The sequence below is a fragment of the Rhinolophus sinicus genome, linkage group LG10, assembly GCF_036562045.2.
Source record: "Rhinolophus sinicus isolate RSC01 linkage group LG10, ASM3656204v1, whole genome shotgun sequence".
Taxonomy (NCBI): Eukaryota; Metazoa; Chordata; class Mammalia; order Chiroptera; family Rhinolophidae; genus Rhinolophus; species Rhinolophus sinicus.
Window position 1 is genome coordinate 78572917 of NC_133759.1, and position 20221 is coordinate 78593137.

Genomic DNA, 20221 nt, shown 5'->3' on the forward strand with positions numbered 1-20221 from the left:
GCCCCGGTCTGACCTCCTATCAGTCACAGAGGGACACACACAGAGACGGAGGAAGAAAAAGCACGGGGTCACAGAAAGACTGACGGACAAACCTATCAACAGACGCGCAAAACAGACATCTGTGGACAGCAAACTGACTTGGAAGCAAGGTCCAGCCAGGCTCGGACACCTGCTTTCATCCTTCCCCTTGATCTCGCTCCCTCAGAAGCCGGCTTGGAGCTGAGTCCCACAGGGTAGCCCAGGCGGGGCACACTGTCTCCAGGGGAGGCCCCGGTGCTCCCAGGCAAACTGAGACCGGTTTGGTGGGCCCAGGTTCCTCTCTAGCAGTGCCCAGAGGTCACACGTGCTCCTGCCACCATGAGCTCACTTGCTCAGCTCCCTGGCCTGTTCTGCTCCGGCACAGGGCCGAGAAGAGGACGTGATGCTGGCTATGGCCCACCTGCCCTTGGCCACCCTGGCAAAGGCTTGGTTGGTGTCCAGGAGAGGTGAGCAGTCAGCAGGACTGAGGGCAGTCTCCTTTTCCAGGAGCCCAAACTCCTCACTTCCATGTAAAACCCTTCCAATCCCCCCAGACTAGAATGGGAACCAATGCCCGGGCCACCACAGCCCCTGCACTTCTCAAGAAGCACTGCCCACCCTGGACTGTCACTGTCTGGCAGGGTCAGAATTAGAGGGAGGCTGGTGAGAAGACGAGGGCATGAAACTGGAAAAGGTGCTTGCCCTCAGCGTCCCATGAGTGCAGTCAGGGGTGACTGTGCCTCCTTCCATTTTGCACCCAAACGCCTCTCCCCCTACCCTAGTCCCATCTCTGTTGCCCGGTCACTTGTCTGAGATCCCTGCAGGGTCAGCCAAGTTCACAGCTGTATCTCTCCTTCCGCCATCAAGGAGTGCCGTGTACGGGGTGGGGGGTGGGGGGGGTGGGGGGGGTGGGGAGCTTGGTGGGCACTGGCTGAAGGAACCGGTGGAAGGATGGGTTAGGTATTCGCCTCCCCCCCCACCGCACCTGACACCTGGCCACAGGCATGACACCAGCTACCAAGCTATGCAAGGTCAGTCTTGGCCAGAGCTCAGTCTCACAATCCCTGCTCAGCCCGACAAATGCTTCTGCGAGCTCTTTGTTGAAATTGTGGCCCGAGTCCTGACTCTGCAGAGTGACTGCGAGCTGCATGAGGTGCAGAAGTGCCCCGGTGGCCCTCTAAGTGTTTTCCTCTTAGCCCATGGACCGGCCTCTGGGGACCTTCCTGGACCGGGCCGGGGCGGTGTGTGTGCGCGGGTGGGACCTGTACGCAGCAGGACCCATCAGGACTCAGCACTGCCTCCCCTGCCCACCTTGGTCCTGGGGAGCTGCCCAGTGTGCGCCACAGGCATCAGACCCTGAGCTCTTATAGTCTGGCTGCTGCTTAGGCCAACCCCTCATTTTCCAGATGGAAAAGCTGGCTCCGAGAGGGGCACGGCTTATCCATGTTAGCACAGGACAGCCACCACGGAGCAGTGAGGCAGCAGCCACGGAAATGAGGGGTGGGAGGCCTGACCTATTTTGCACAGCATTTTATTCAGCCTACAGGATCCCAGGGGACATTATGTGAACCAGAACAGGCTGTCTGAGCAACACTGTCAGCCATGGGGAGGGTCAGCATGTGGGTTGGGTGGAGGGGATTTGATCCAGCTGAAGCCGCTGCTGGCAGTTAACTCCCTGGGTCCTGGTAAGGCTTGCCTCCAGGCCTTCAGGAGCTCGGTTTGGGGTCTGGCCTGGAATTTCCTCCTTGTGTCTGCATGGGGAGTCACATAACCCTGCTGTCCCTGCTTCCTCTGCACTCCACCCGTGAGGTCAGGTGAGACATTAGGCAGTGGCAGGAAGCCCGGGCAGCTCAGCTGGGAGGTCCTAAGTGGAATCTGGGGCAGGCCCCAGCCCTTTGGGCTATAAAATGGGCGTTTATGGTAAGTGATTTCTGGTCCTGCTCTGGAAATATGCTGAGAGCATTCAGCAAGTGGGTGTGGAGCAGGGGGAGTCTACAAAGGATTTGGTGTGGATGTGGGGGGTGGGAGGGGTCCCAGCAGCTTCATTGCTCCTGTTGGTGGGAAGGGGAAGTCTCTGAACCTGGAGCCCTGGCACTGCTTATTCTTTCCCCACAGCAGCTCCTTTTCATCATCATATCAAACTTTGCACTAGTAACACGTGCAAGATCTTGCAGCCTGTGAGTGGTGGAGCTGGGGCTTGACCCTCAGCACCCAGGCTCCAGAGTCCATGCACTTACCTGGGACCATGGTCGCCTCCGATGGCAGAGCAGTTCCTGTGGCTGCCGTTCACGGACCTCTTCCCCCAGGTTGCCTTGGGCATCGGCGTGGGCGTTTGCCTCATAGCAACCTGTGAAGTGAGCATGCTCTCTCCTCCATTTTCCCCAGGAGGAACCTGGCACCTTGAGAAGGAGTATCACTTGCCAAGGTCACACGCCAGGTCACGATGCAAGGGAGCCTGAGGTTCTGCAGCCTGTGCACACCCACCCAGTCTCAGCTGCTTTTGCTAATGAGAAACTTGGCAAAGAGCACATGGTCAAACTGCCTTGCCTTTTGGTAAAGTTGGAGGACGTATCTTGCCCTTTTTTGGGGGTCTTTTGGTCCCAAAGTGGGGAGGGCACTGCTTCTTTTCTGAAAGATGTTCCGAGCCCTAAGAGGGCAGTCACGTTCCCTGAATATTCCCTGGCAGGAAATTAAACAGGGCTGGAGCTGAGTAAATGCAGAGATGAAGTTTACACAGCTTTTTACACAAGTCAGAGCGACCTTCCATTAAGGGAGCTTTGTGTACCCACACATTTAAGTCTCAGAAAAGATTATAAAGGGGCTCGGAGGTTGGTTTTGACAGGCAGAGGTCACAGGGCTGGGGCTCCAGAGTGACCTCTTCCCCATTACATGGTCACTGAGTGACACATGTTCCTTCTCCGCCAGCCTATCCGCCGAGAGACCAAGAGAGGCACGCAGGCAAGGGTGCCTTCCTGCCACCACAGGGCCATTTGACATCTGTTTAATGGAAGCTTGGGAGACTGGGAGCATTAGAGCCCCATGATTTCATAAACGGTGCCGTGCTCGCCTGTGGCGCTTGGTGAAGCTATTTCTGTTTCTTCCACACACCAGGGGGATTATTATTAAACTGCTCAGTGTCACCAAGAGGCGGGGGTGAAATGCTGCTGTCCGAAGGTTGGAGTTCATTGCTGCTGGTGGGTTTTCCCTGTGTGTTGAGGGAGGTTGCATATTACACTGCCATGGGATGGCCTCCACTTCCTCTGTGAATGCTGATGACTCCCTTGCTTGCTGACCTTTTTTGAAACCATCATCCCTGCAATGTTTTTTGTTTGTTTATTTGTTTTTGCTTTTGTTTTTGGATGCTTTGGCAACCATAGTGGTTGGTGACTTAAGGTTGCATTTTATTTTATTTATTTATTTTATTGGGGAAGGAGTACAGGACTTTATTGGGGAACAGTGTGTACTTCCAGGATTTTTTTTCCAAGTCAAGTTGTTGTCCTTTCAGTCTTAGTTGTGGAGGGTGCAGCTCAGCTCCAGGTCCAGTTGCCGTTGCTAGTTGCAGGGGGGCGCTGCCCACCATCCCTTGTGGGAGTCGAGGAATCAAACTGGCAACCTTGTGGTTGAGAGCCCACTGGCCCATGTGGGAATCGAACCGGCAGCCTTCGGAGTTAGGAGCATGAAGCTCTAACCACCTGAACCATCGGGCCGGCCTAAGGTTGCATTTTAGAATTACCATTTTAGAACAGCCAGTAGGCCAAGCCCAGGCACTGAAATGAAGAGACTTTCTGAGTGGTAAATAGGCAGTAGTAGGCTCGGAGCAGGGTTAGGTCAGGGTACTCCGCCGGGTTGCAGTCCGGCCTGTGGAGCAGGATAACTGGGGAAAGGATGGGGGGCGGGAGGGAGAGCCAGTTCTGCAAGGAGACCGCTCCTCTCCTGGGAGGGGCGTCTCCACCCACCGCTGTCCTTTAACCCCTTGGCCTGCGGTGTCTTATGGGGTCAGATGGTGACTCTCCAGAGTCAGTGACATGGTTCACGGGACTGCCTGGGGCTGGGAAGTCCGGAAAGAGAGGCGCAGACCACAGTCCAGGCGACCTGTTACCCGTTACCCCACCCATGGCCTAGAGCAGCACCAATTGGAAAGACTTGGTCTGAGTCAGCAAGAAACTCTGGGGTTGGGGACCTGCAGGGAGGGGTGTCACCAGCTCCTGTCATTCCCTTCTCTCTGCTGCCTCCAGAGTGAGCGCTTCAGGCAGCCTGCAGGGAGCTGGGCCTGGATGGGAACTGCCCTAGCGGCAGCCTGGAGCTCTGTGTCCAGACTCTGCTCTGCGCTGGGCTCCTGGCTGGGCAGCTAGAGGCCTGACTTCCTCTCAGGGGATTAGCCCTGGGCCTGCAGGGACAGGCACCCCCTCCCTTCTTAGCTCTCACCCCCACTCCAAAGACCAGTCAAGCTTGCAAACCCTGTCCTTAGGGAATTCTCTCTCTTATTGATGGGTCCCCTGACAGCTGGGCTTCCTGCTGACCCCGTCTTCATGGACACAGATCCTGAAGTCACTTCCCACATTCATGGGGTGGGATAGGAGAGACCTTCTTCTGATGACATTCACCCCTCACTTAAAATAAAATCCTGTACTTAAAATATAGAGAAGGATTTTCATCCTTGACTAGAAAGAGGAGGAAAATGTAAGTTTACAAAAATTGGGAGTTGGGGGAGGGGAGTTATCACTTTCTGAGGGGTGTAAATGTCTAACTGCTCATTGTTTTGTACACCTAAAACTAATAATTTTTTTTAATTGGAAGAATATTCCTTTAGGAATAATTAGGAAATTATTCCTAAAGGATTATTCCTAATTTCCATAAAAGGAAATTATGTTCTTTTTCTCCCAGAGTTTAGACACAACAAAACCAACCAAACAACAATTTGGTTTCTCTCTCATAAAACTCCTAGGCTTCCCAATAATCTTAATTTTGGGGTAAGTCCCCCCCCCCCCCGCCAGTCACCCCTGCTCTAAATTGTCCTTTGGCCAGTGTCTAGGGGACAGCTCTCGTGTCTTTCTTGGTCCTTCCTGCACCTCTGCCATTAGGTGGTGTCATCTAGGGGTAGGGGTAGGGGGTGTCATGATGTGCTGTCGGGGGGCAGGGGGGCAGAGGGGACAATAGATGTGGCATAGGGGCAGAGAAAGGCCCCTGACCAAAGAAGCAGCACATTGGTCACGAAAAACTCTGAGAGAATGTCCTTTTTGCTCAGTCACTTCTTGACAGAGAGGAAGGGACACATATGTGCAGGGCCTGTTTCTTGAGGAAATGTGATCATTTAAAAAAAGTTTTCAATGACAGAACTAGAGCTGTCCTTTCAGTGGTATTTTAAAACTTAAATTGGAAACTACATTAGCACTGCCCTTCTGTGCTGAGGCAACATAAATCGGACCTGCTCCTCCCCTGGGGCTTCCATCCTGGAAGGTTTCCTTGGAAGAGGGGGGCACATGTGGTCCCTGCACCCCAGTACTGCTGGGAAGGGGCTTCACCTGCCCTTCCCCAAGGAGGCTGCCCGGGGTGCGCTGAGGGAAGGGAGATGTGGGCGGGGTGACTCAGAATCATTGGACCCTTCCTTGAGAAAGCCTTTAAGATGACACTCCCTCAGAAGTGGCGTTGAGTGGATTTTCTCAACATCTCAACTAGAACCAAATAAGGAAAACAAGATGCTAGGGGTGGGGGTGTTAAGGGCATTTTGGGAGATGACAGCCCCCATCCAGCACAGCCCGGCCCTGAATTCACCGCCCCAGGCATGAAAGGCAGCGTCCTGCGCGCTCCCCAGCGAGGCTGCGAGCTGTGGAGCTTCTCGTCATGGACCGCCTCTCCCAACTCCTTCAGAATCACCCTGGGGAGCTTTTTACATTTAGGTTCTGTCCCCAACCCCAAGGATTTGAATTTAGCATTTAGAGCTGAGAGTGCACGAGTGTGTGCATGTGTGCACGCGTGCGTGTGTGTGTGAGAGAGAGTGACCGAGCGCTGACCGAGGCGTCCCTCTGCGGTACCTGACACCTGCGATCCTTCTTTGCAGGCAGATGGCAGTCTGACTGCCCAACATGAACCCCCTCAGGGAAGGGACCAGACGTGTAACAAAGGACTCATATTATTGTGTGTTGAGTTTCAAAAGTCGAGGCCTGGGGGTAAGGTTTGCAGCAAGATGTGACAAATCGTGGCAGCACTGCGGCTGGCAAACATGGCACCTTTGGGTGAATTATGAAAAGGTGCCATTTGCCTCAGCGGGGCCCGGGCAGATTTCAGCCTCCGGTCGTACCTTCACCGTTCGGCAGGGACACATGTGCGCCGTGTGCACACTGCTCAACCTGACGTGGTAGCCCCGTGTAAGCGCACATTTCCCCATCCCTGAAATGAGAAGAGATCTCCCTGATCTTGGAGCAGCGTGGGGTGGGAGGTGAGGAGCGTTGGTGGGGAGACCAGGAGACTTTAGACGTTGCTGGGTCCCTGAGAGGTGGCAGAGGAGCTGCCTCTACTTTGGGAAGCCTGACAGAAACCGGATAGTTTGGGGGACCAGGGTATAGACAGAGATAATAAATGCCTTTCTCGGGTAGAGCCCCAGGGCGGCGGAAGCCCTCCCAGTGCGCATGGCTCCCTCAGCCCCACCGGTGTGAGGTGGTACAGTAATTCCACCAAGGTCACCTCAGTGTGCGTGGCAGTGCCGAGGGGGACACAGCTGGCCTTCTCCAGCTCCAAAGTGGTTTGGAGACAGAAGACAGCTCCTGTGCCAGCGTTCCAAGATGAACATGGAAGTGGCAAGGAGGCATCAGTGTGCATCACTGGCATGGAAATGAGGGTCCGTGCAGCAGCCACCCACAGGACTGACCTTTAGGAAGCAGAGAGAACAGCAGGTGCTGGGTGGACGCCTGCACAGAGGACTGTGGATGGGATGTCCCGCCACCCACCCACCTTCAGCCTGCAGACGTTAGCTCAGTGCCGGGAGAGTGGGTGTGGGGACCCGGATCTGAGACTTGGACACCTTCAGAGCTAAGGGGAAAATAACCTCACGTGTCCTACCCACTCGAGCTTGTAGATTAAGATGGATATAAATATGCAAAGAAAACCACAAGTAAATAATGCTCTCTGCATGGTGGGATTAAGGGCAATTTCCATTGTCTTCTTTCTGAGTGCCGAGGTTTTTGAAAAGTTCTCCAGAGACCATGGTTTACTTTTGTCATGAGAATAATATTTTTTAGAAAACAGTATATAACAAAACAGCAAAAGTCATTTGCTTTTTTATTTCTCTCCCCCCTCTGGGGTCCTCGTTCCTTAAGTGCCTCCTCCGTCCCTTCCTGCCCCCGTGCCTGGCAGGCGCTAGCGTTGAGGAAGGTGGTGGGCTCATTTGGGAATCCTGGAACCGTAAGGCCCTGATTCACAATGACATGACAATAACGTCACCAAGGGCACTTTTCCATCCTCTCTGCACCCACTCGAGAGGACAGCCAGGGTGGAAGAGACACTCATCATTTTTGGCCTCATGGACATGGTCTGTCCTCCGCCCCAGGCAGGAGGGTCTGCGCTAGGCTCTCCTGAGCCAAAGGCTGAGCCTTCCCACTGTCCAAGCTCCCCAAATAGCATCCTATTTTAGAATCTGCTTTCCTGGCCCTGAGAGCCCTTGCTCAGAGCCTCTTTCTGAATCAGGAGGAGGAAAAGGCCTACACTTAGCTGAGAGGGCCATTTGGAGAGGAAGGGAAAGGATGACAACCAGCTGGGCCCCTTTAAGGAATCCCCACCTGGGAGGGGGCAGGATGAAAATAGAATGGAAGGCAGGAGGGGGAGGCTTAGTGAGCTTCAGGGAGAAACACGCTGATTATTAAAGAGTAAATTACCTGGGTCTAATTACGAGCACACTTAAACAGCACATTTCCTCTGATACAGATCAGAAGTGGCTCAGATTCTGTCACGAAGATTAGGAAAGGGTGATTAGAAAAAAAAGTGGATCTCAATTTGAGGAGGCAGCCCTGTGTCTTTCCCCTCTGTGCCGCACCCCAAGGAGTTGTGGTGGGAAGAGGAATAGACAGCCCCCAGCCCCCTTGCTCAGCTTGGTAAGAGCTTTTCTCTCTGCCATTTCTGTGGGCAGAACCTGCTCACATGTGGGACAAAGAGTCATGTCCCCCTACCCCTACCCCCCCCCCCACCAGGTGGTTCAATGCCAGGACACCCAGGAAGCTCACTGCGCCCACTGGGACAGGTTGTCCCCCTCAGGGCTCTGTTCTCTGACTCCAGGTGAGGAGGAGGGGACCTGCTCATGCCCCAGTGCAAGAGTGACATTTCCTCACCTCCAAGAAAGAGGACACAAAATCCAAACTAAGCCATCCCTGCAGAATGTTATTACCCAAACCCTTGTAAGTATTTCCTGTCCCTTTACTGAGTTTTCCCTTCATAATGATGCTCTTTACTAATGGACGTGCAGCATTGGATAGATTGGGACTGAGCTATTCACCCCCACTCTTTTTCCTTGGTGCCTCCAATGTTTTATCCTCCATCTTTTCTACGTGTCCAAATCTTACACATCCTTCCAAAATGGGATCAGTCCCACAGCCTTGGTGAAGACCAGAGAGCTTGCTAGGGACTGAAGCATGAGTCCCCAGTCCCGTTTTCACCACCCACCAGTTAGGTGACCTGATACCCAGGTTATCCAGCAAGGGGACTTCTGTGGCAATAGTGTTCAAATATGGTTGACCATCCAAGTTACCCGGGAGCATCTTAAAATGCAGATTCCTAAGCCCCACTCCCGGTCTGTAGATCTACATTATCAACAACTGTCCAGGGGACTCTGAGGCAGGAGGTCCTAGGGCTGCAGGGAGAAATACCCTGCACGGACCATCCCCCCTACCCCAAGCTGCCTCCCACGACAATGTTTCTACACTTGTGTCCAGTCTAAGGGCATCCCTCCTGTTCACCTGCGTCCTTTGGTCCCCACTCTGCACCGACAGTCCAGTTCATGGGGTCTCAGGGACCCCGGCGGTTGCACGTCCAGTTTCGGGGGGTCTCACTCAGTGGAGCCCTGCGCCACTTGAGCTCTTTCTATGCAAAAGGGATAATGGGTCCTGCCCTGCCCTCTTCACTAGGTTGTTCTAATTAAATAAGGAACGTGAAGGTGCTCTGATAGCTGCAAGGTTGGGAATCGAAGGGAGTGTTATCATTGTCCCCTGGGCAAAGATTCACTGACTGCCTTGTGACATCTCTGTGTTGCCCACCACTCTTACTAAAAATCTCACAAATCTGCCTCACTGTTCCCAGGCTCGCCTCCTTTCTCTCCAGCGAGCCTGCCAGCTCCTCAGTGCTGGGAATCCACAACATCCTTTCACAACACAGGAGCCGAGGGGATGGCTGCGTTGACTGGCTGCATTCAGCTTGTTCAACAAAGTGTGCGTCCTGCTGCAAGATGGCCAGAGCCTGTTTTGGGAGGCAGTTCTGTCGGTGGACAGAAACACGGTTTCTTTGTCGGTGGAGCAACGCTGACCAGGGTCGTTGTACCTGGACTGTGGCCTCATTAACACTGGCTGACTTGGATTCCTAGGGCTCTTGATTGAGGCACTCAGAGCAAGTCATTCTCTTGGGGTGAACGGGTGAGACTCCTCTCCTATGGTTAAGGCTGAGTATGGGGTGAAACGTTCCGGGACCATCTTTCAGGTCCTTTGAGTTATCTATTGCTTGGGTAACATACCACTTAAAAACGTAGTGGCCTAAGCCAACACTTTATTATTTCCCTTGATTCTGTGGTTGACAGGCTTCAGCTGGGTGGTTTTTTGTTCCATAGAGCTGACTCACTTCTGCGGCTGCACTCATAGGGAGCTGGGCTAGACCGGAAAGGACCTCTGCCCTCCAGTGTTTCTCTCCGGTGGTCTCTCAACGTTCAGTTCTCTAGCTGAGCTTCTTTACAACATAGCCACCGGCTTCCAAGAGCTCAAGATCCAGGGGGCCATGTTTATCAAGCCACAGGCTTGTGCTATATTTGCTAACGTCTCATTGGCTCACACAAGTCACATGACCAAGAAAAACCCAGAGGCGTGTTGGGTTTGGGATCGCTGAGGTTGTAATTCACCACAGCCTCATTATCTTTTCTTGGGCAGTCTCTCAAACACTGCATAGGACAGGACAGCTGCCATGCCAGACACTGGTGTTCGCGTGCTCTCTTTCCACTGGCACCCAGTGCTGAGGCTCTGCCATCTCCTGGGCTTGGAGGCTGGGGTGTGACATGGGAAGGTTACACAGACATGCCAGTGGTGGTTTCTGCCCTGGGGTGACCCCAGCCTGTAGGGAGGCGACTCAGAGGCCTGGCAGGTAAGCATTTTATTGTTCTGTGTCTGCAGTAGCGCCTTTTCACATAGCTGCTGGTCCTGGACTTCTCTTTCTGGGGGTGACCTCCAGAGAGGCCTGTGTGAGTCCCTGCAGGTAGCTCCCAGGCTGCAGGAAGATGGACCCACAGCCGTAGTGGGGACAGAGTCCCAGAGAGCAGTCTCCAGGCTCTTGGCCTCACGTGGAAAGGTGCTGGCTCGGGTAGTAGATGGCCATCAGCTGTTACCGGTTAGCCATTTGCCACTGATATAACTGCTGTGGCTATGTTCGTTGGTGGGTTGGCAGAGAAGTGGACGGCAGGTTGCGGATCCTGTGGCTCTTGCTTCCTGCATCTCTAACCCAGCCGCTAGCAAGAATATAGTGGTATGATTTCCCTATTTACGGCTCTGTGGGTGTTCCTTTTTGGCCTCACCATGTCCTGCGTTCTGGTGCTGGGAGCAGGACCAGAGACCCTGCATGACAGCTGTTGGCGCCCTTCACTTCTGCTTGGGCTGCCTGCAGGTCTCTGCCGCCAGGTGCACCCACATGAGAGCATGTATGGGGCTGTGCCGCCTCTTTTTTCTTGCTGAGGGCAGGGGTCTTGGGCCCAGAGCCCATTCTCACTTCCAAATTCCCCTCCTCATCTCTGACCATGTGGTGGGTGACACAGCGACCCACAGCGCCCTGTGGGCTGGCACACCTTGGATTTCTTCAGGGTTACACAGGCACCTGCCCCGTGACCCTGTGGGTAGATGCACATGTAGGCCGTGTGGGGAGTGATAGTCCCTTTGGTTTCCTCACATCTGTGCTCTTGGCTCAAACTGCTAGCTCCTTTTTCCAGAAAAGGACCCTTATGTTTCACCTCAGGCTGCATCCTTCATATCATATGTATGCAGGGGTGGATGGACTGGTAAGTCTTTAGGAATCAGGAAAATGGTGTTTCCTCCCTTTGGGAGAAAAACTGAAAATCCTGTCCAGAGTGACTAGAATACTGATTTATACCATCCCCTCACCACAGCCGAATCACAATGGAAATCATTCATGTCTTAGCCAGGGCTTGGGGACATACAGGCTCAGCAGTCCCGGGACACAGCAAACATGTCTGTGTGTCTTTGGAGGAGAAATGTCATGAGATGACACCTCTGTGGCCTTTGCCGAAGCTCAGGAGACAATCTGTTCACGATGTTGGTGACAGACAGTGATGAGGTTAGGAGTGTTTTTACATGCAGATGTGTCTACAAATCAGCTTGGCTCTCAGAATGGTCACCTTCAGCCTCAGGACTCAACAGGCTTTGGGGCTCTGAATTGAGCTTTGCAGATTGGGAAGGCGCTGTTTTGCTGGAGTGTCTATCCTGTGATTGAGCTGAGTGTGAAACCTCAGGCGCTGCTCTGTTCTATCATTGAAATGATCCAAGAGTGACTTCCTCTCTCTTGGGAAGTCGTACAGCTGCTGGGATTCGTATGGATCTAGTTATCTATGCTTGTGGAAAGCAGAAGTCCCTCCAATCCAATACTGAGTCATATTTATGTAAATCGAATCGTCCTCTTCACCAGCCTGTAACTACAAAACAATGTTATGTATGCCTTATTTATAGCAGGAACCTCACCAGCCAGAAATCGGCCATCTTCAAAGCATCTACTGGAATCTCTAAGTGGTGATCCCTTAAACAAGAGTGATGACAGTAGTTACCATGCCAGATGCCTTATCCATCGCTCTGCTATGTCCCCCTTAGCCACGCTGCTATTTGCTGCTGGCACAGCTGTGGAGAGGTGCCTCACTGAGGCCACACAAATGCCCAGGGTGCCCATTCTGTATCCTTCCAGAGCTGGAGCCTAGGCAGAGTATAAAGACAACCCTTCTCCCAGTCCTGACGTGTGTCCAGCTCTTGAAGGTTCGCTTTTGAAAAGTTTAACCGGCTCCAGGCTATCATCCATTGTTCAGAGCCTCACTGAGTCTCAATAAAAACAGTCCTGGTAGTTTCTGGCCCCTGCCCCTCTAACCACAGAAATGCAAAGTAGCCCCCCCCCCAGGGGGGAAAGGTGGGGCAGGCACATAAGTGCCTGTGGTCATCAGGACTCTGGGGATGTAAAGGACATCCAGAAACCCACTGCAAACTAGCTGCAGCAAAAATGGGATTTGTTCGGTGGCTAAGCTGAGAAGGCTTCTGGAACAGTTCCACAGACATGAGAGCTGCAAGACGTAAGGCGTTGGGGCAAGAATGTAGCACAACTGCCCTCTCCCCCGCACCCCCATCTTTCCCTCTTCCTTTTCCCTCTCTTTTCTCCTCTCACCTCCCCCTCCTACCTTCACTTCTCCCCTCTCCTCTGTTTCTCATTTCTGACTTCATCCTGGACAGCCCTGCCATGGCGGGGATGCGTCTACTGGTGTCCCAGATTCACACGCTCCTATTCAGCGACCATACTGGAAAAAAGGGCATGTCTTTCCCAGTGTCCACATATATATGTATGCGTCTCAAGGCAGGAATATGATTGCCCTGCTTGGGGTGGTATTGGTTTCAAGGGCACTGGGTACTCTGATTGGTTGGGTTGAGGTTTTGTGACGGCCTGTGCCCGGGAGGTGGGGTGAGATCTATTTCCAGCCAAAGAGGGGGGCACAGCCAGTGCAAGTCCGGTTCCCTCCCTTCCCTCTCCTCTCTGCCCCTGCCTTCCATCTGCTTTTCCGTGAGTACACACTGCTCTGGAGGTGGGTGGGTGGAAGTGGCAATGTACCAGTGCTGTCTACCCTGCGAGTCTGCCTCTCAGACACCTCAAGTGTCCTGGTGAACTTCTGATGGATGTCCGTTGCCTTCATTTGCCTCCTATTTCCCCAGCACACCGCTGAGGGGTGGGCCGTTGGCCTGGGTGTGTGTGTATGGAGTCGGTGCCACAGGACGCGTGGGCCTCTTTGTCAGTCAGCTGACAAGGAGATGCTGTGTCCCTGTCAGCACAGGGCGGCTGTTTGACCCTGTTGTTTTTGACTCAGACACTGAGGAGATGGAATCCACGCTTTTCAGAGGTATTGCGATGAGTGGGCACTTTGCCCCTGCCCTGGCTGGGGGGCGCCCCTTCCTGTCTCCTCCTCATGTCTCCCTGATGCCAAGAGGAGGGCGGCTGGGTGAGGAGATGGCCTTCCAGCTGTGGACGCATTTCTATGGGCATCGCAGCACTTTTCCTCCACTGGCAGGGCCAGGCTGCTGGCACCTCCTTTCCCCTCATGCCCTCAGCCTGAGGGAAGCATGTCTGGGCATGCGCGGGCCCTCTGCTCCTCAGACACCATTTCTCTCAAACTTTTGGATTCTTCCCTCAATCCTCTCCCTTCTTTAAAGACTCAGGCCTTTGGGAACCCAAGCCAGGAGGCTGCTCTTTGTTTTTCCCCCCATGCCTGTGTCATTCCTTCTGAGGCAAAGGGCACAGGACGTGTAGCTGCTTGACTGGGGTGAAACAAAGGGAGAAATCCTGGGAAAGAGTGGGTGGGATTTCCCAGGAAGAGCCAGCCCGGGCGGCCTGGGCTCCACGGCCTGGGAACTGGCCGCGTCTGCAGACCAGGGGCACAAAGGCTTTTGCTTCCTAGCTAACACGCCTCAGGTGATTTATATCCATGTGTCTCTTCGGGAGTCCCTTCCCTCTGGAACATTCACCCTTCAAGGGATAAACATAGAATGGGGTGTTGCCTCCCTGCCTCAGCAGATCAAAATTCCTAATTCCTGTCAGCCTCTGGGAGCCTCAGACTCTATACTTTACATAAGCCTTAATGAGTACTTTGAGGAGTGACAGGTGGTGGGCCTGCTTATTTTTACCCAGACGCTGAGTGCTCCTGAGCAGGGCAAGGTGTCTTGTTCTCCTCTCCCCCGCACCCCAGGGGGGCCGTCGTTAAACAAACTTGAAGGTAGCCTGTGGTGGCCCTCCTGGGACTGTAGTCCATTGTAAGAACTTTTGCGGATGGTACCCCCATGAGGGAACACAGCCCAGGATGTGTTGGCCTTTTTTTCTTTTTTTTGGTCTTCTGGGCCTGTTGGGAGGGAGGGAGCTACTCTGTGATGGGCAGAGGAGGCCTGCTGTGCTTCCTCAAGTGTGTGAGCACGCTTCCCTTAGGAATAGCTCTGGGGACTAATTGGGGGTTTTTGCCCAGGAAGTGTCACTAGGATTTGTGGAGCGTATTACGAGCCATCAGAGGTGACAAGTGGCTGGAGAACTCAGCTGCTTACGCACTGGTTGGTTACCTGGAGACCTGGGCAGGGCTGCCACTCCTGAGGCCCTCAGCACTAGCTGGTTCTGCACTATGGTTGTCTGGCGGGGGGTGGGGCACAGTCTGAAGAAGCTCAGCAGTAACGAGGGTGCCAGAGCTGGGCCTCCTGCCCCGCTGTGACGAGAAGGGAAGCAGGCCACACATTTCCGCTGACCCTGCACGGAGCTGCAGCAGGGGATAGCTTGTGTTTCCTGCAAACTCACCAAAATTTTGGAGCCTGATGATGCCATCTGAAGGAATTCTAGAAACTTGAGGCCCAGCAGTGATTCCTTGAGTGGCTACTCCTTGTTCCTGGGCCAGTGCACAGTGGGGGCACAGCAGACCTGGGCCCCCTCAGAGAGCTTCGCTGTTTGCGGTGGAGACAGAGGTTCCAGGCCTGCGTTAGTTACAGACTCAACAGTGACAGGCTGCAAGGGGGTGGGGAGGGTGCTTTGGGAAGGGTCGAGTCTTGTCAAGGGCCCTTTCTCCTCCTGCTGCCTGTCCCTGAGCCCCTCCCAGAGGCCTTTCCACACTGTCCTGTTTTGTCTCTCTCAGAACTGCTTCCTCTCGTGGCTAATTCAGCAGGAGTCGAGGAGATGGGGGAAAGTGAGGGAGGCTGTGAGGGCCTGAAAAATCACTCAGCTCTTGCCCCCGGGCTCCGGGCTGATGGCGCTGCCAGCCCTAGGTGCCCAGGCCTCTCCAACAGCTTTTGACAAAAGAGGGTTTCCTCTCCTCCCCTACATCCATCTGCGGCCACCAATCCTCCATTTCCGGACTGCCTTCACCTCCCAGACGTGCCTTGCAAAGCCTAAATGGATGGTGCTAATTTTCCTTTCCAGTTTTTAATTACTTAGTGCGACTTGTTTTCCTTTATCTCCTTAAGGGGAAAATTTGAGACTTAGGTTTGATAGGGAAAGGGTGCCCCAGGATTTACAAATGGGGTTGCCAGCTGCCTCTGTTCAAAGGTAGATAGGGAAATTGAATAATGTATCTTAGAAGTGTTTATTAGCATTCTGACGAAGACAAGTGAGGGATCTGAAAGGAAATCTTCCAGAAGTGTTGGTAATTTGTCTCCTGGAGAAATCAACTGCTTTTCCCCCAAAGCACGCCAGCCTCCCTATTCAGCGTGCAGGCTTTAAAAGGAGCCCAGATGGATGTATATATGTCTCATCCCCAGTACTTGGCAAGGGACTCAGTAAGTATCCCCTGAACGAATTCACTCATCACCTGTGGCTTTGGGGGGCCATGGAGGAGTAGTTGAGAAAAGCTGCATTGTTCTCTTCAGAACAGTAAACCACCATAAAGACAAGCACTTTAGGATTTGCAGTGCATCCCGGGACCCTCACAAACCCCAGGTGAAAAGCTCCTGGAACAGAGTTTATGTCTGTAAAGCTCCCTGAACATACACTGTGTCCCTGGTGCCCATCAGACGCCTCTGCCTCCTTCTTGTTTGAGCACAGGGTGGTGGTGCCAGGAAGCCCCAGGTCTGGAGCCACACTTCAGAGCGTCTTTCCCAGTCACCCATCTTGGCTGTCAGGGACCCAGCAAATGTGGGCTTTCCCCCCTCCAGAAATTGGGAAGATTGGGCAAAACTGGGCGTATATTCCTACGGCAACAATTGGCTGGGGTGAGTGTTGGTGGCCCACTTTAAGTAGGCCACGGCTGTGTCGTTTGTCTTGGCCCCTCCTCAGCCCCTCAATCCACTCTTCTTAGAACAGAGTTAAGTAAAAAACTTTTATCTCTGAAGACATACTGAAGATATATCACGAAACACAAGGCCCCCCATACACATACCTGCATAAAACACGCACATGCCCTCCCAGGGTGTATGCAAGGCATCTGAATTTGTGACGCTGCTCTCTTCCTCTTCGTAGGGTGGCTCTGAGTTCAGTGACGCATGCAGAGCTGTCTGCACAGTGCGTGGCACACAGCAAGTGCTCACTCACTCCATCCAGCTAGTGTTACTAGTACACCTACTAGTGAGTGTACTGGGGCCAGTGAGCTCGGCTGGAATCCGAGGCAGCCATCTCTCCAACATGCTCAGAATGGATGTTGTTTGGGACTGGGGTGCCCTCTGGTGGCCACTCTCCCCACTCACACCTAAGCCTCTTGAGAGAGATTTTTGGCTCCATTTCACCAGGTACCGCCCCTCCCACACAGTGGGGAGCAGTGAGAGGTGGGGCAGGAGAAAATGTTTTGCTTCCCTCCCAGGCTCCTTTGTCTCCCTCCTGAGCTTGGAGAGATTGGGGTCACTCGATCTGGGGATAGGAGGAGTTGGCTTAGAGGTGGGGGGCCTGGCTGTCTGATTGTCAGGAGGCTCACACCTGCCCGAGAAGGGCTGGTCTGTGGGCTCCCTACCTCCTGACGGCACAGGACTGCAGGAGGGCAGCACATTCACAGAGGCTTCCCAGGCTATTATGAGGTAATTTTATTTCTTTCCATTTTAGGTAAAAATAGTAAATACAAGATGATCTTAATAAAGGTAAAAATACATCATTTGGATTGTGTCATTGTTCTCTGAACAGTGCTACCTACAGTACAATTTTTGATTTAGGATTTTTAAACTTTTATAAACAAATAGAACTATTTTACTATTAGGCTATCTGTGTTCTCATCTGGCACTTAAGAATAGATCACAGGTCACCTCCCGGTTCTGTTTGGATGTGTGTGGGTGGCAGAGGGCGGGCAAGCAGGGGCACACGGGGTGAGGCGCTTTGTGTTCCCAGGACACAGAGTTGTGCTCCTGGTGCAGTGGGAGGGAGCGTGTGCATCCAGGACGGTCTTCTCCTGCACTGGCCCCCGGGCCCTCTGTCACTGTGGCTGGACTGAAGGTCTCACACGAGTATGTGTGTGTGTGTGTGTGTGGGGGGACACTTCCTCCCCTCCTCCTGTGGTCGTGTTTCTCACCCAACAGCCTGGATTCACAGCAGTTCTGGGTCCAGGAAGGCCACTCGGCTGCAGATGTCAGCAAGGCTGCCTAGGACGGAGCCAGTGGGTCCCCTTAGTGTCTTAGAGGAGTAGGCCCTGGACCCCTCCCCACTGACTGGGCATCCAACCTGGCCTTGGAATGCTGGTAGAAGTCACAGATGCCCATGCGGGGGACTAAATGTCTTTACCCTTGTTCACCCTCAGGTGGTCTTTGTTTAAATTCTTCCCAAATTTCTCACTGAGCTGTTGGATCAGGTCTGCCAGCTCGCCGGTAGCTTGAGATTTCTCTTCGAGGAGCTCATAGCGCAGGCTGGAGATATCTTGCTTGATTTCCTTCAGTTCGCCTACAAGGAGAGATGAGATTTGGGTGAGTGAGAGCGGGCGGAAGGGCTCATCCCACATGCATTTGGGGCGTGCGTCTCTCCAGCAGAATGTCAGGTTGCTGGTCCAGCCCACCAAGGGTGGGGCCGAGGGGATGGGGCTCTGTTTTGACCTAAGTACCACTCAGCTCCTACCACTGAAAGACACATCCATCTTTTAGAGACCCATCTCCTCCCATTCCTCGTCATGCTCTCACTAAGGGTCTGAGGTAGAAGGAGGCGTCACGATCAGAGCTGTGAAATGCTATCACCTATTTCATGTCATGACGGTTAGAATGTTGGTTTGGGAGCCATTAAAGGCAGGTTTCAAGACTCTGATAACAAGACTCGTCCACTGAGGCACTTGTTTTCACGAAGGTCCATGTGGTGTTCTGTCATTTGCAGAGGGGAGAGACTCCCAAGTGTGGAGGGAGCAGCTCGGCCGGTGGACGCAGCCATGGTGCCGGCAGCCTCGCAGGACCAGGGTCCGTCCAGACCACGCAAGCAGCGCAGCTTCAGCAAAGCACCGCGGCAGGCCTGTCTCCTCCTCCTTTCCGAGGAGGGACCACCAGGTGGGACTTTCACTTATTCCCACAGTGAACCCTGTGGTTAGAAATCCACATGGGCCTGGTCTGTGGGAGTCTTTTTATGAACCACAAAGGAGAGTCGAAAGATTCTTTCCTGATAGTATAGATACTGGACTTGACTCAAGTGGGAGTCCACTGCCTGGGGACACGTTACTCGTATCTGTTCGCTAGGTATGCCTTCCATACACAGAGTGCAGAGGTTTAAAGGTCCCGCTTGGTCAGTTTGGACAAAAGCATACATCCCTGTCTTCTTTTCATTGGGTGCTCCCCTGAGCCCCGGTTTCATGGTGTAATTTTAGTGGCCCCAAACCTGGGCAGCCTCACCTTCTATAATCAGGTACGTTCCTGTCAATCACAGTGACACACTGCTCGAGGCTGACTGGCCTGACACCTGGCAGTTTTGTGGTTGGGACCCAAAAGTAGGTGAGGGTACAGGGACAGCTGCTCAGCGCCTAGACAGTGTCAGCCCAGGCGTGATGGCCCGGGATGAGGCAGACGGTCACTGATGGTGACCAGACTCTGGCGGCAGTCCCCTGAGGCCCCAGCGAGGGGGAGACTTGGTGCCCTCATTCATGGAGGAGGCTGTTTCTCAGTAGCACATATTGGTCCTATGTGTCTCATGAAGATTAATTACCTGGAATAAGGTAATTTGCTTTTCACCTAAGAATAACTGCTTACAATAACCTGGAAAATAACCCAAACAGTGAAAATAATGTACTTTGCAAACTTCAGTGTGCATCAGAATGACGTGGGTGCACTCCTCAAAGTGCAGACCCCCAGGCGCCAATCTCCCCAGAGATGCCAATCATGAGGGCTGGGTGGGGTCTGGGACATGCATTTTTAACAAGTGATTCTGAGGTGGGAGATACTTTGAGAAACACTGGGGTTGTCAGGTTCTGAAAGCCTGGAAGTGAGACAGGACGGGAGCCAGCTGGAACTGAGGTGGCGGCAGCATCTGAAAGAGGCATATAGTCTGCAGCTCTCTGCATGGCCCATGAAATGAGGAATTCTGGACCGTACTGAACTCAAGGGCCATGAGCCGACCCAAGGCAGCCATAACTGTGGTAGGCAGAACAGTGACCTTGACCCCCAAAGAAGCCCTCGTGTCCTGTCTGTGAACATGTTATATTACACGGCAAAAGGGAACTGTAGTTGCAAATAGAATTACGGTTGATAATCAGCTGGCCTTAAATGGAGAGGTTATTTTGATTTGTCCAATCTAATCACAAGTCTTTGAAAGTAGAAGAGGAAGGCAGAAGAGTGGGTCAGAGAGATGTGATGACAGAAGAGGCAAGTGAGGTGGCAGCGTGAGAAGGGCGAAGTCTGCTCTGTTGCTGGTTCTGAAACGAAGGGGCTGCATACACACTGAAGGGGGCCTCTAGGTTAGAGCAAAGGGCTGCCCAGCTGACAACCAGCAAGGGAACAGAGACCTCAGTCCTACAACCGCATGGAACTGTATTCTGCCAACACCCAGTGAGCAAGGAGACTGAGCCTCTCCTGGGCCCCCAGACAGGAACATGGGCCTGTCGACAACACCTTGATTTCAGCCTCGTGACACCATGTCCGACTTCCGCCACCCTACTGGGAACAGACGCAATCCTTACCTTCATTGACTTCGTCATTCTCTCTGTCCACCTGGGCCTTCAGGACGTATCTTTTAATGAGCCGTTTCATGATTTTCTGAAATGTGAACACAAGGAAGGCATCAGACAAGCCTGGCCACACACAGTGGCTTCCAGCACAGTGTCCACTCGACTGCTCCCTCCTGCAGAGCCCGGTCAGCG

General features: G+C 53.3%; 1 protein-coding gene across 4 annotated transcripts in view; it reads right to left on the reverse strand.

The window, feature by feature from the left end:
* Window positions 1-16976: 16976 nt before the first annotated feature.
* The window catches only part of TRPC7 (transient receptor potential cation channel subfamily C member 7), a 127065-nt gene continuing 123820 nt past the window's right edge, over window positions 16977-20221 (reverse strand). For all 4 annotated transcript variants that reach the window (XM_074313553.1, XM_074313552.1, XM_074313551.1 and 1 more), the window contains 2 exons: window positions 20042-20117; window positions 16977-17835 (listed from right to left, as the gene is read on the reverse strand). In XM_074313553.1, coding sequence (XP_074169654.1) covers window positions 17666-17835; window positions 20042-20117 — 246 coding nt within the window. In that variant the 3' untranslated portion in view covers window positions 16977-17665. The remainder of the gene's footprint in view (window positions 17836-20041; window positions 20118-20221) is intronic.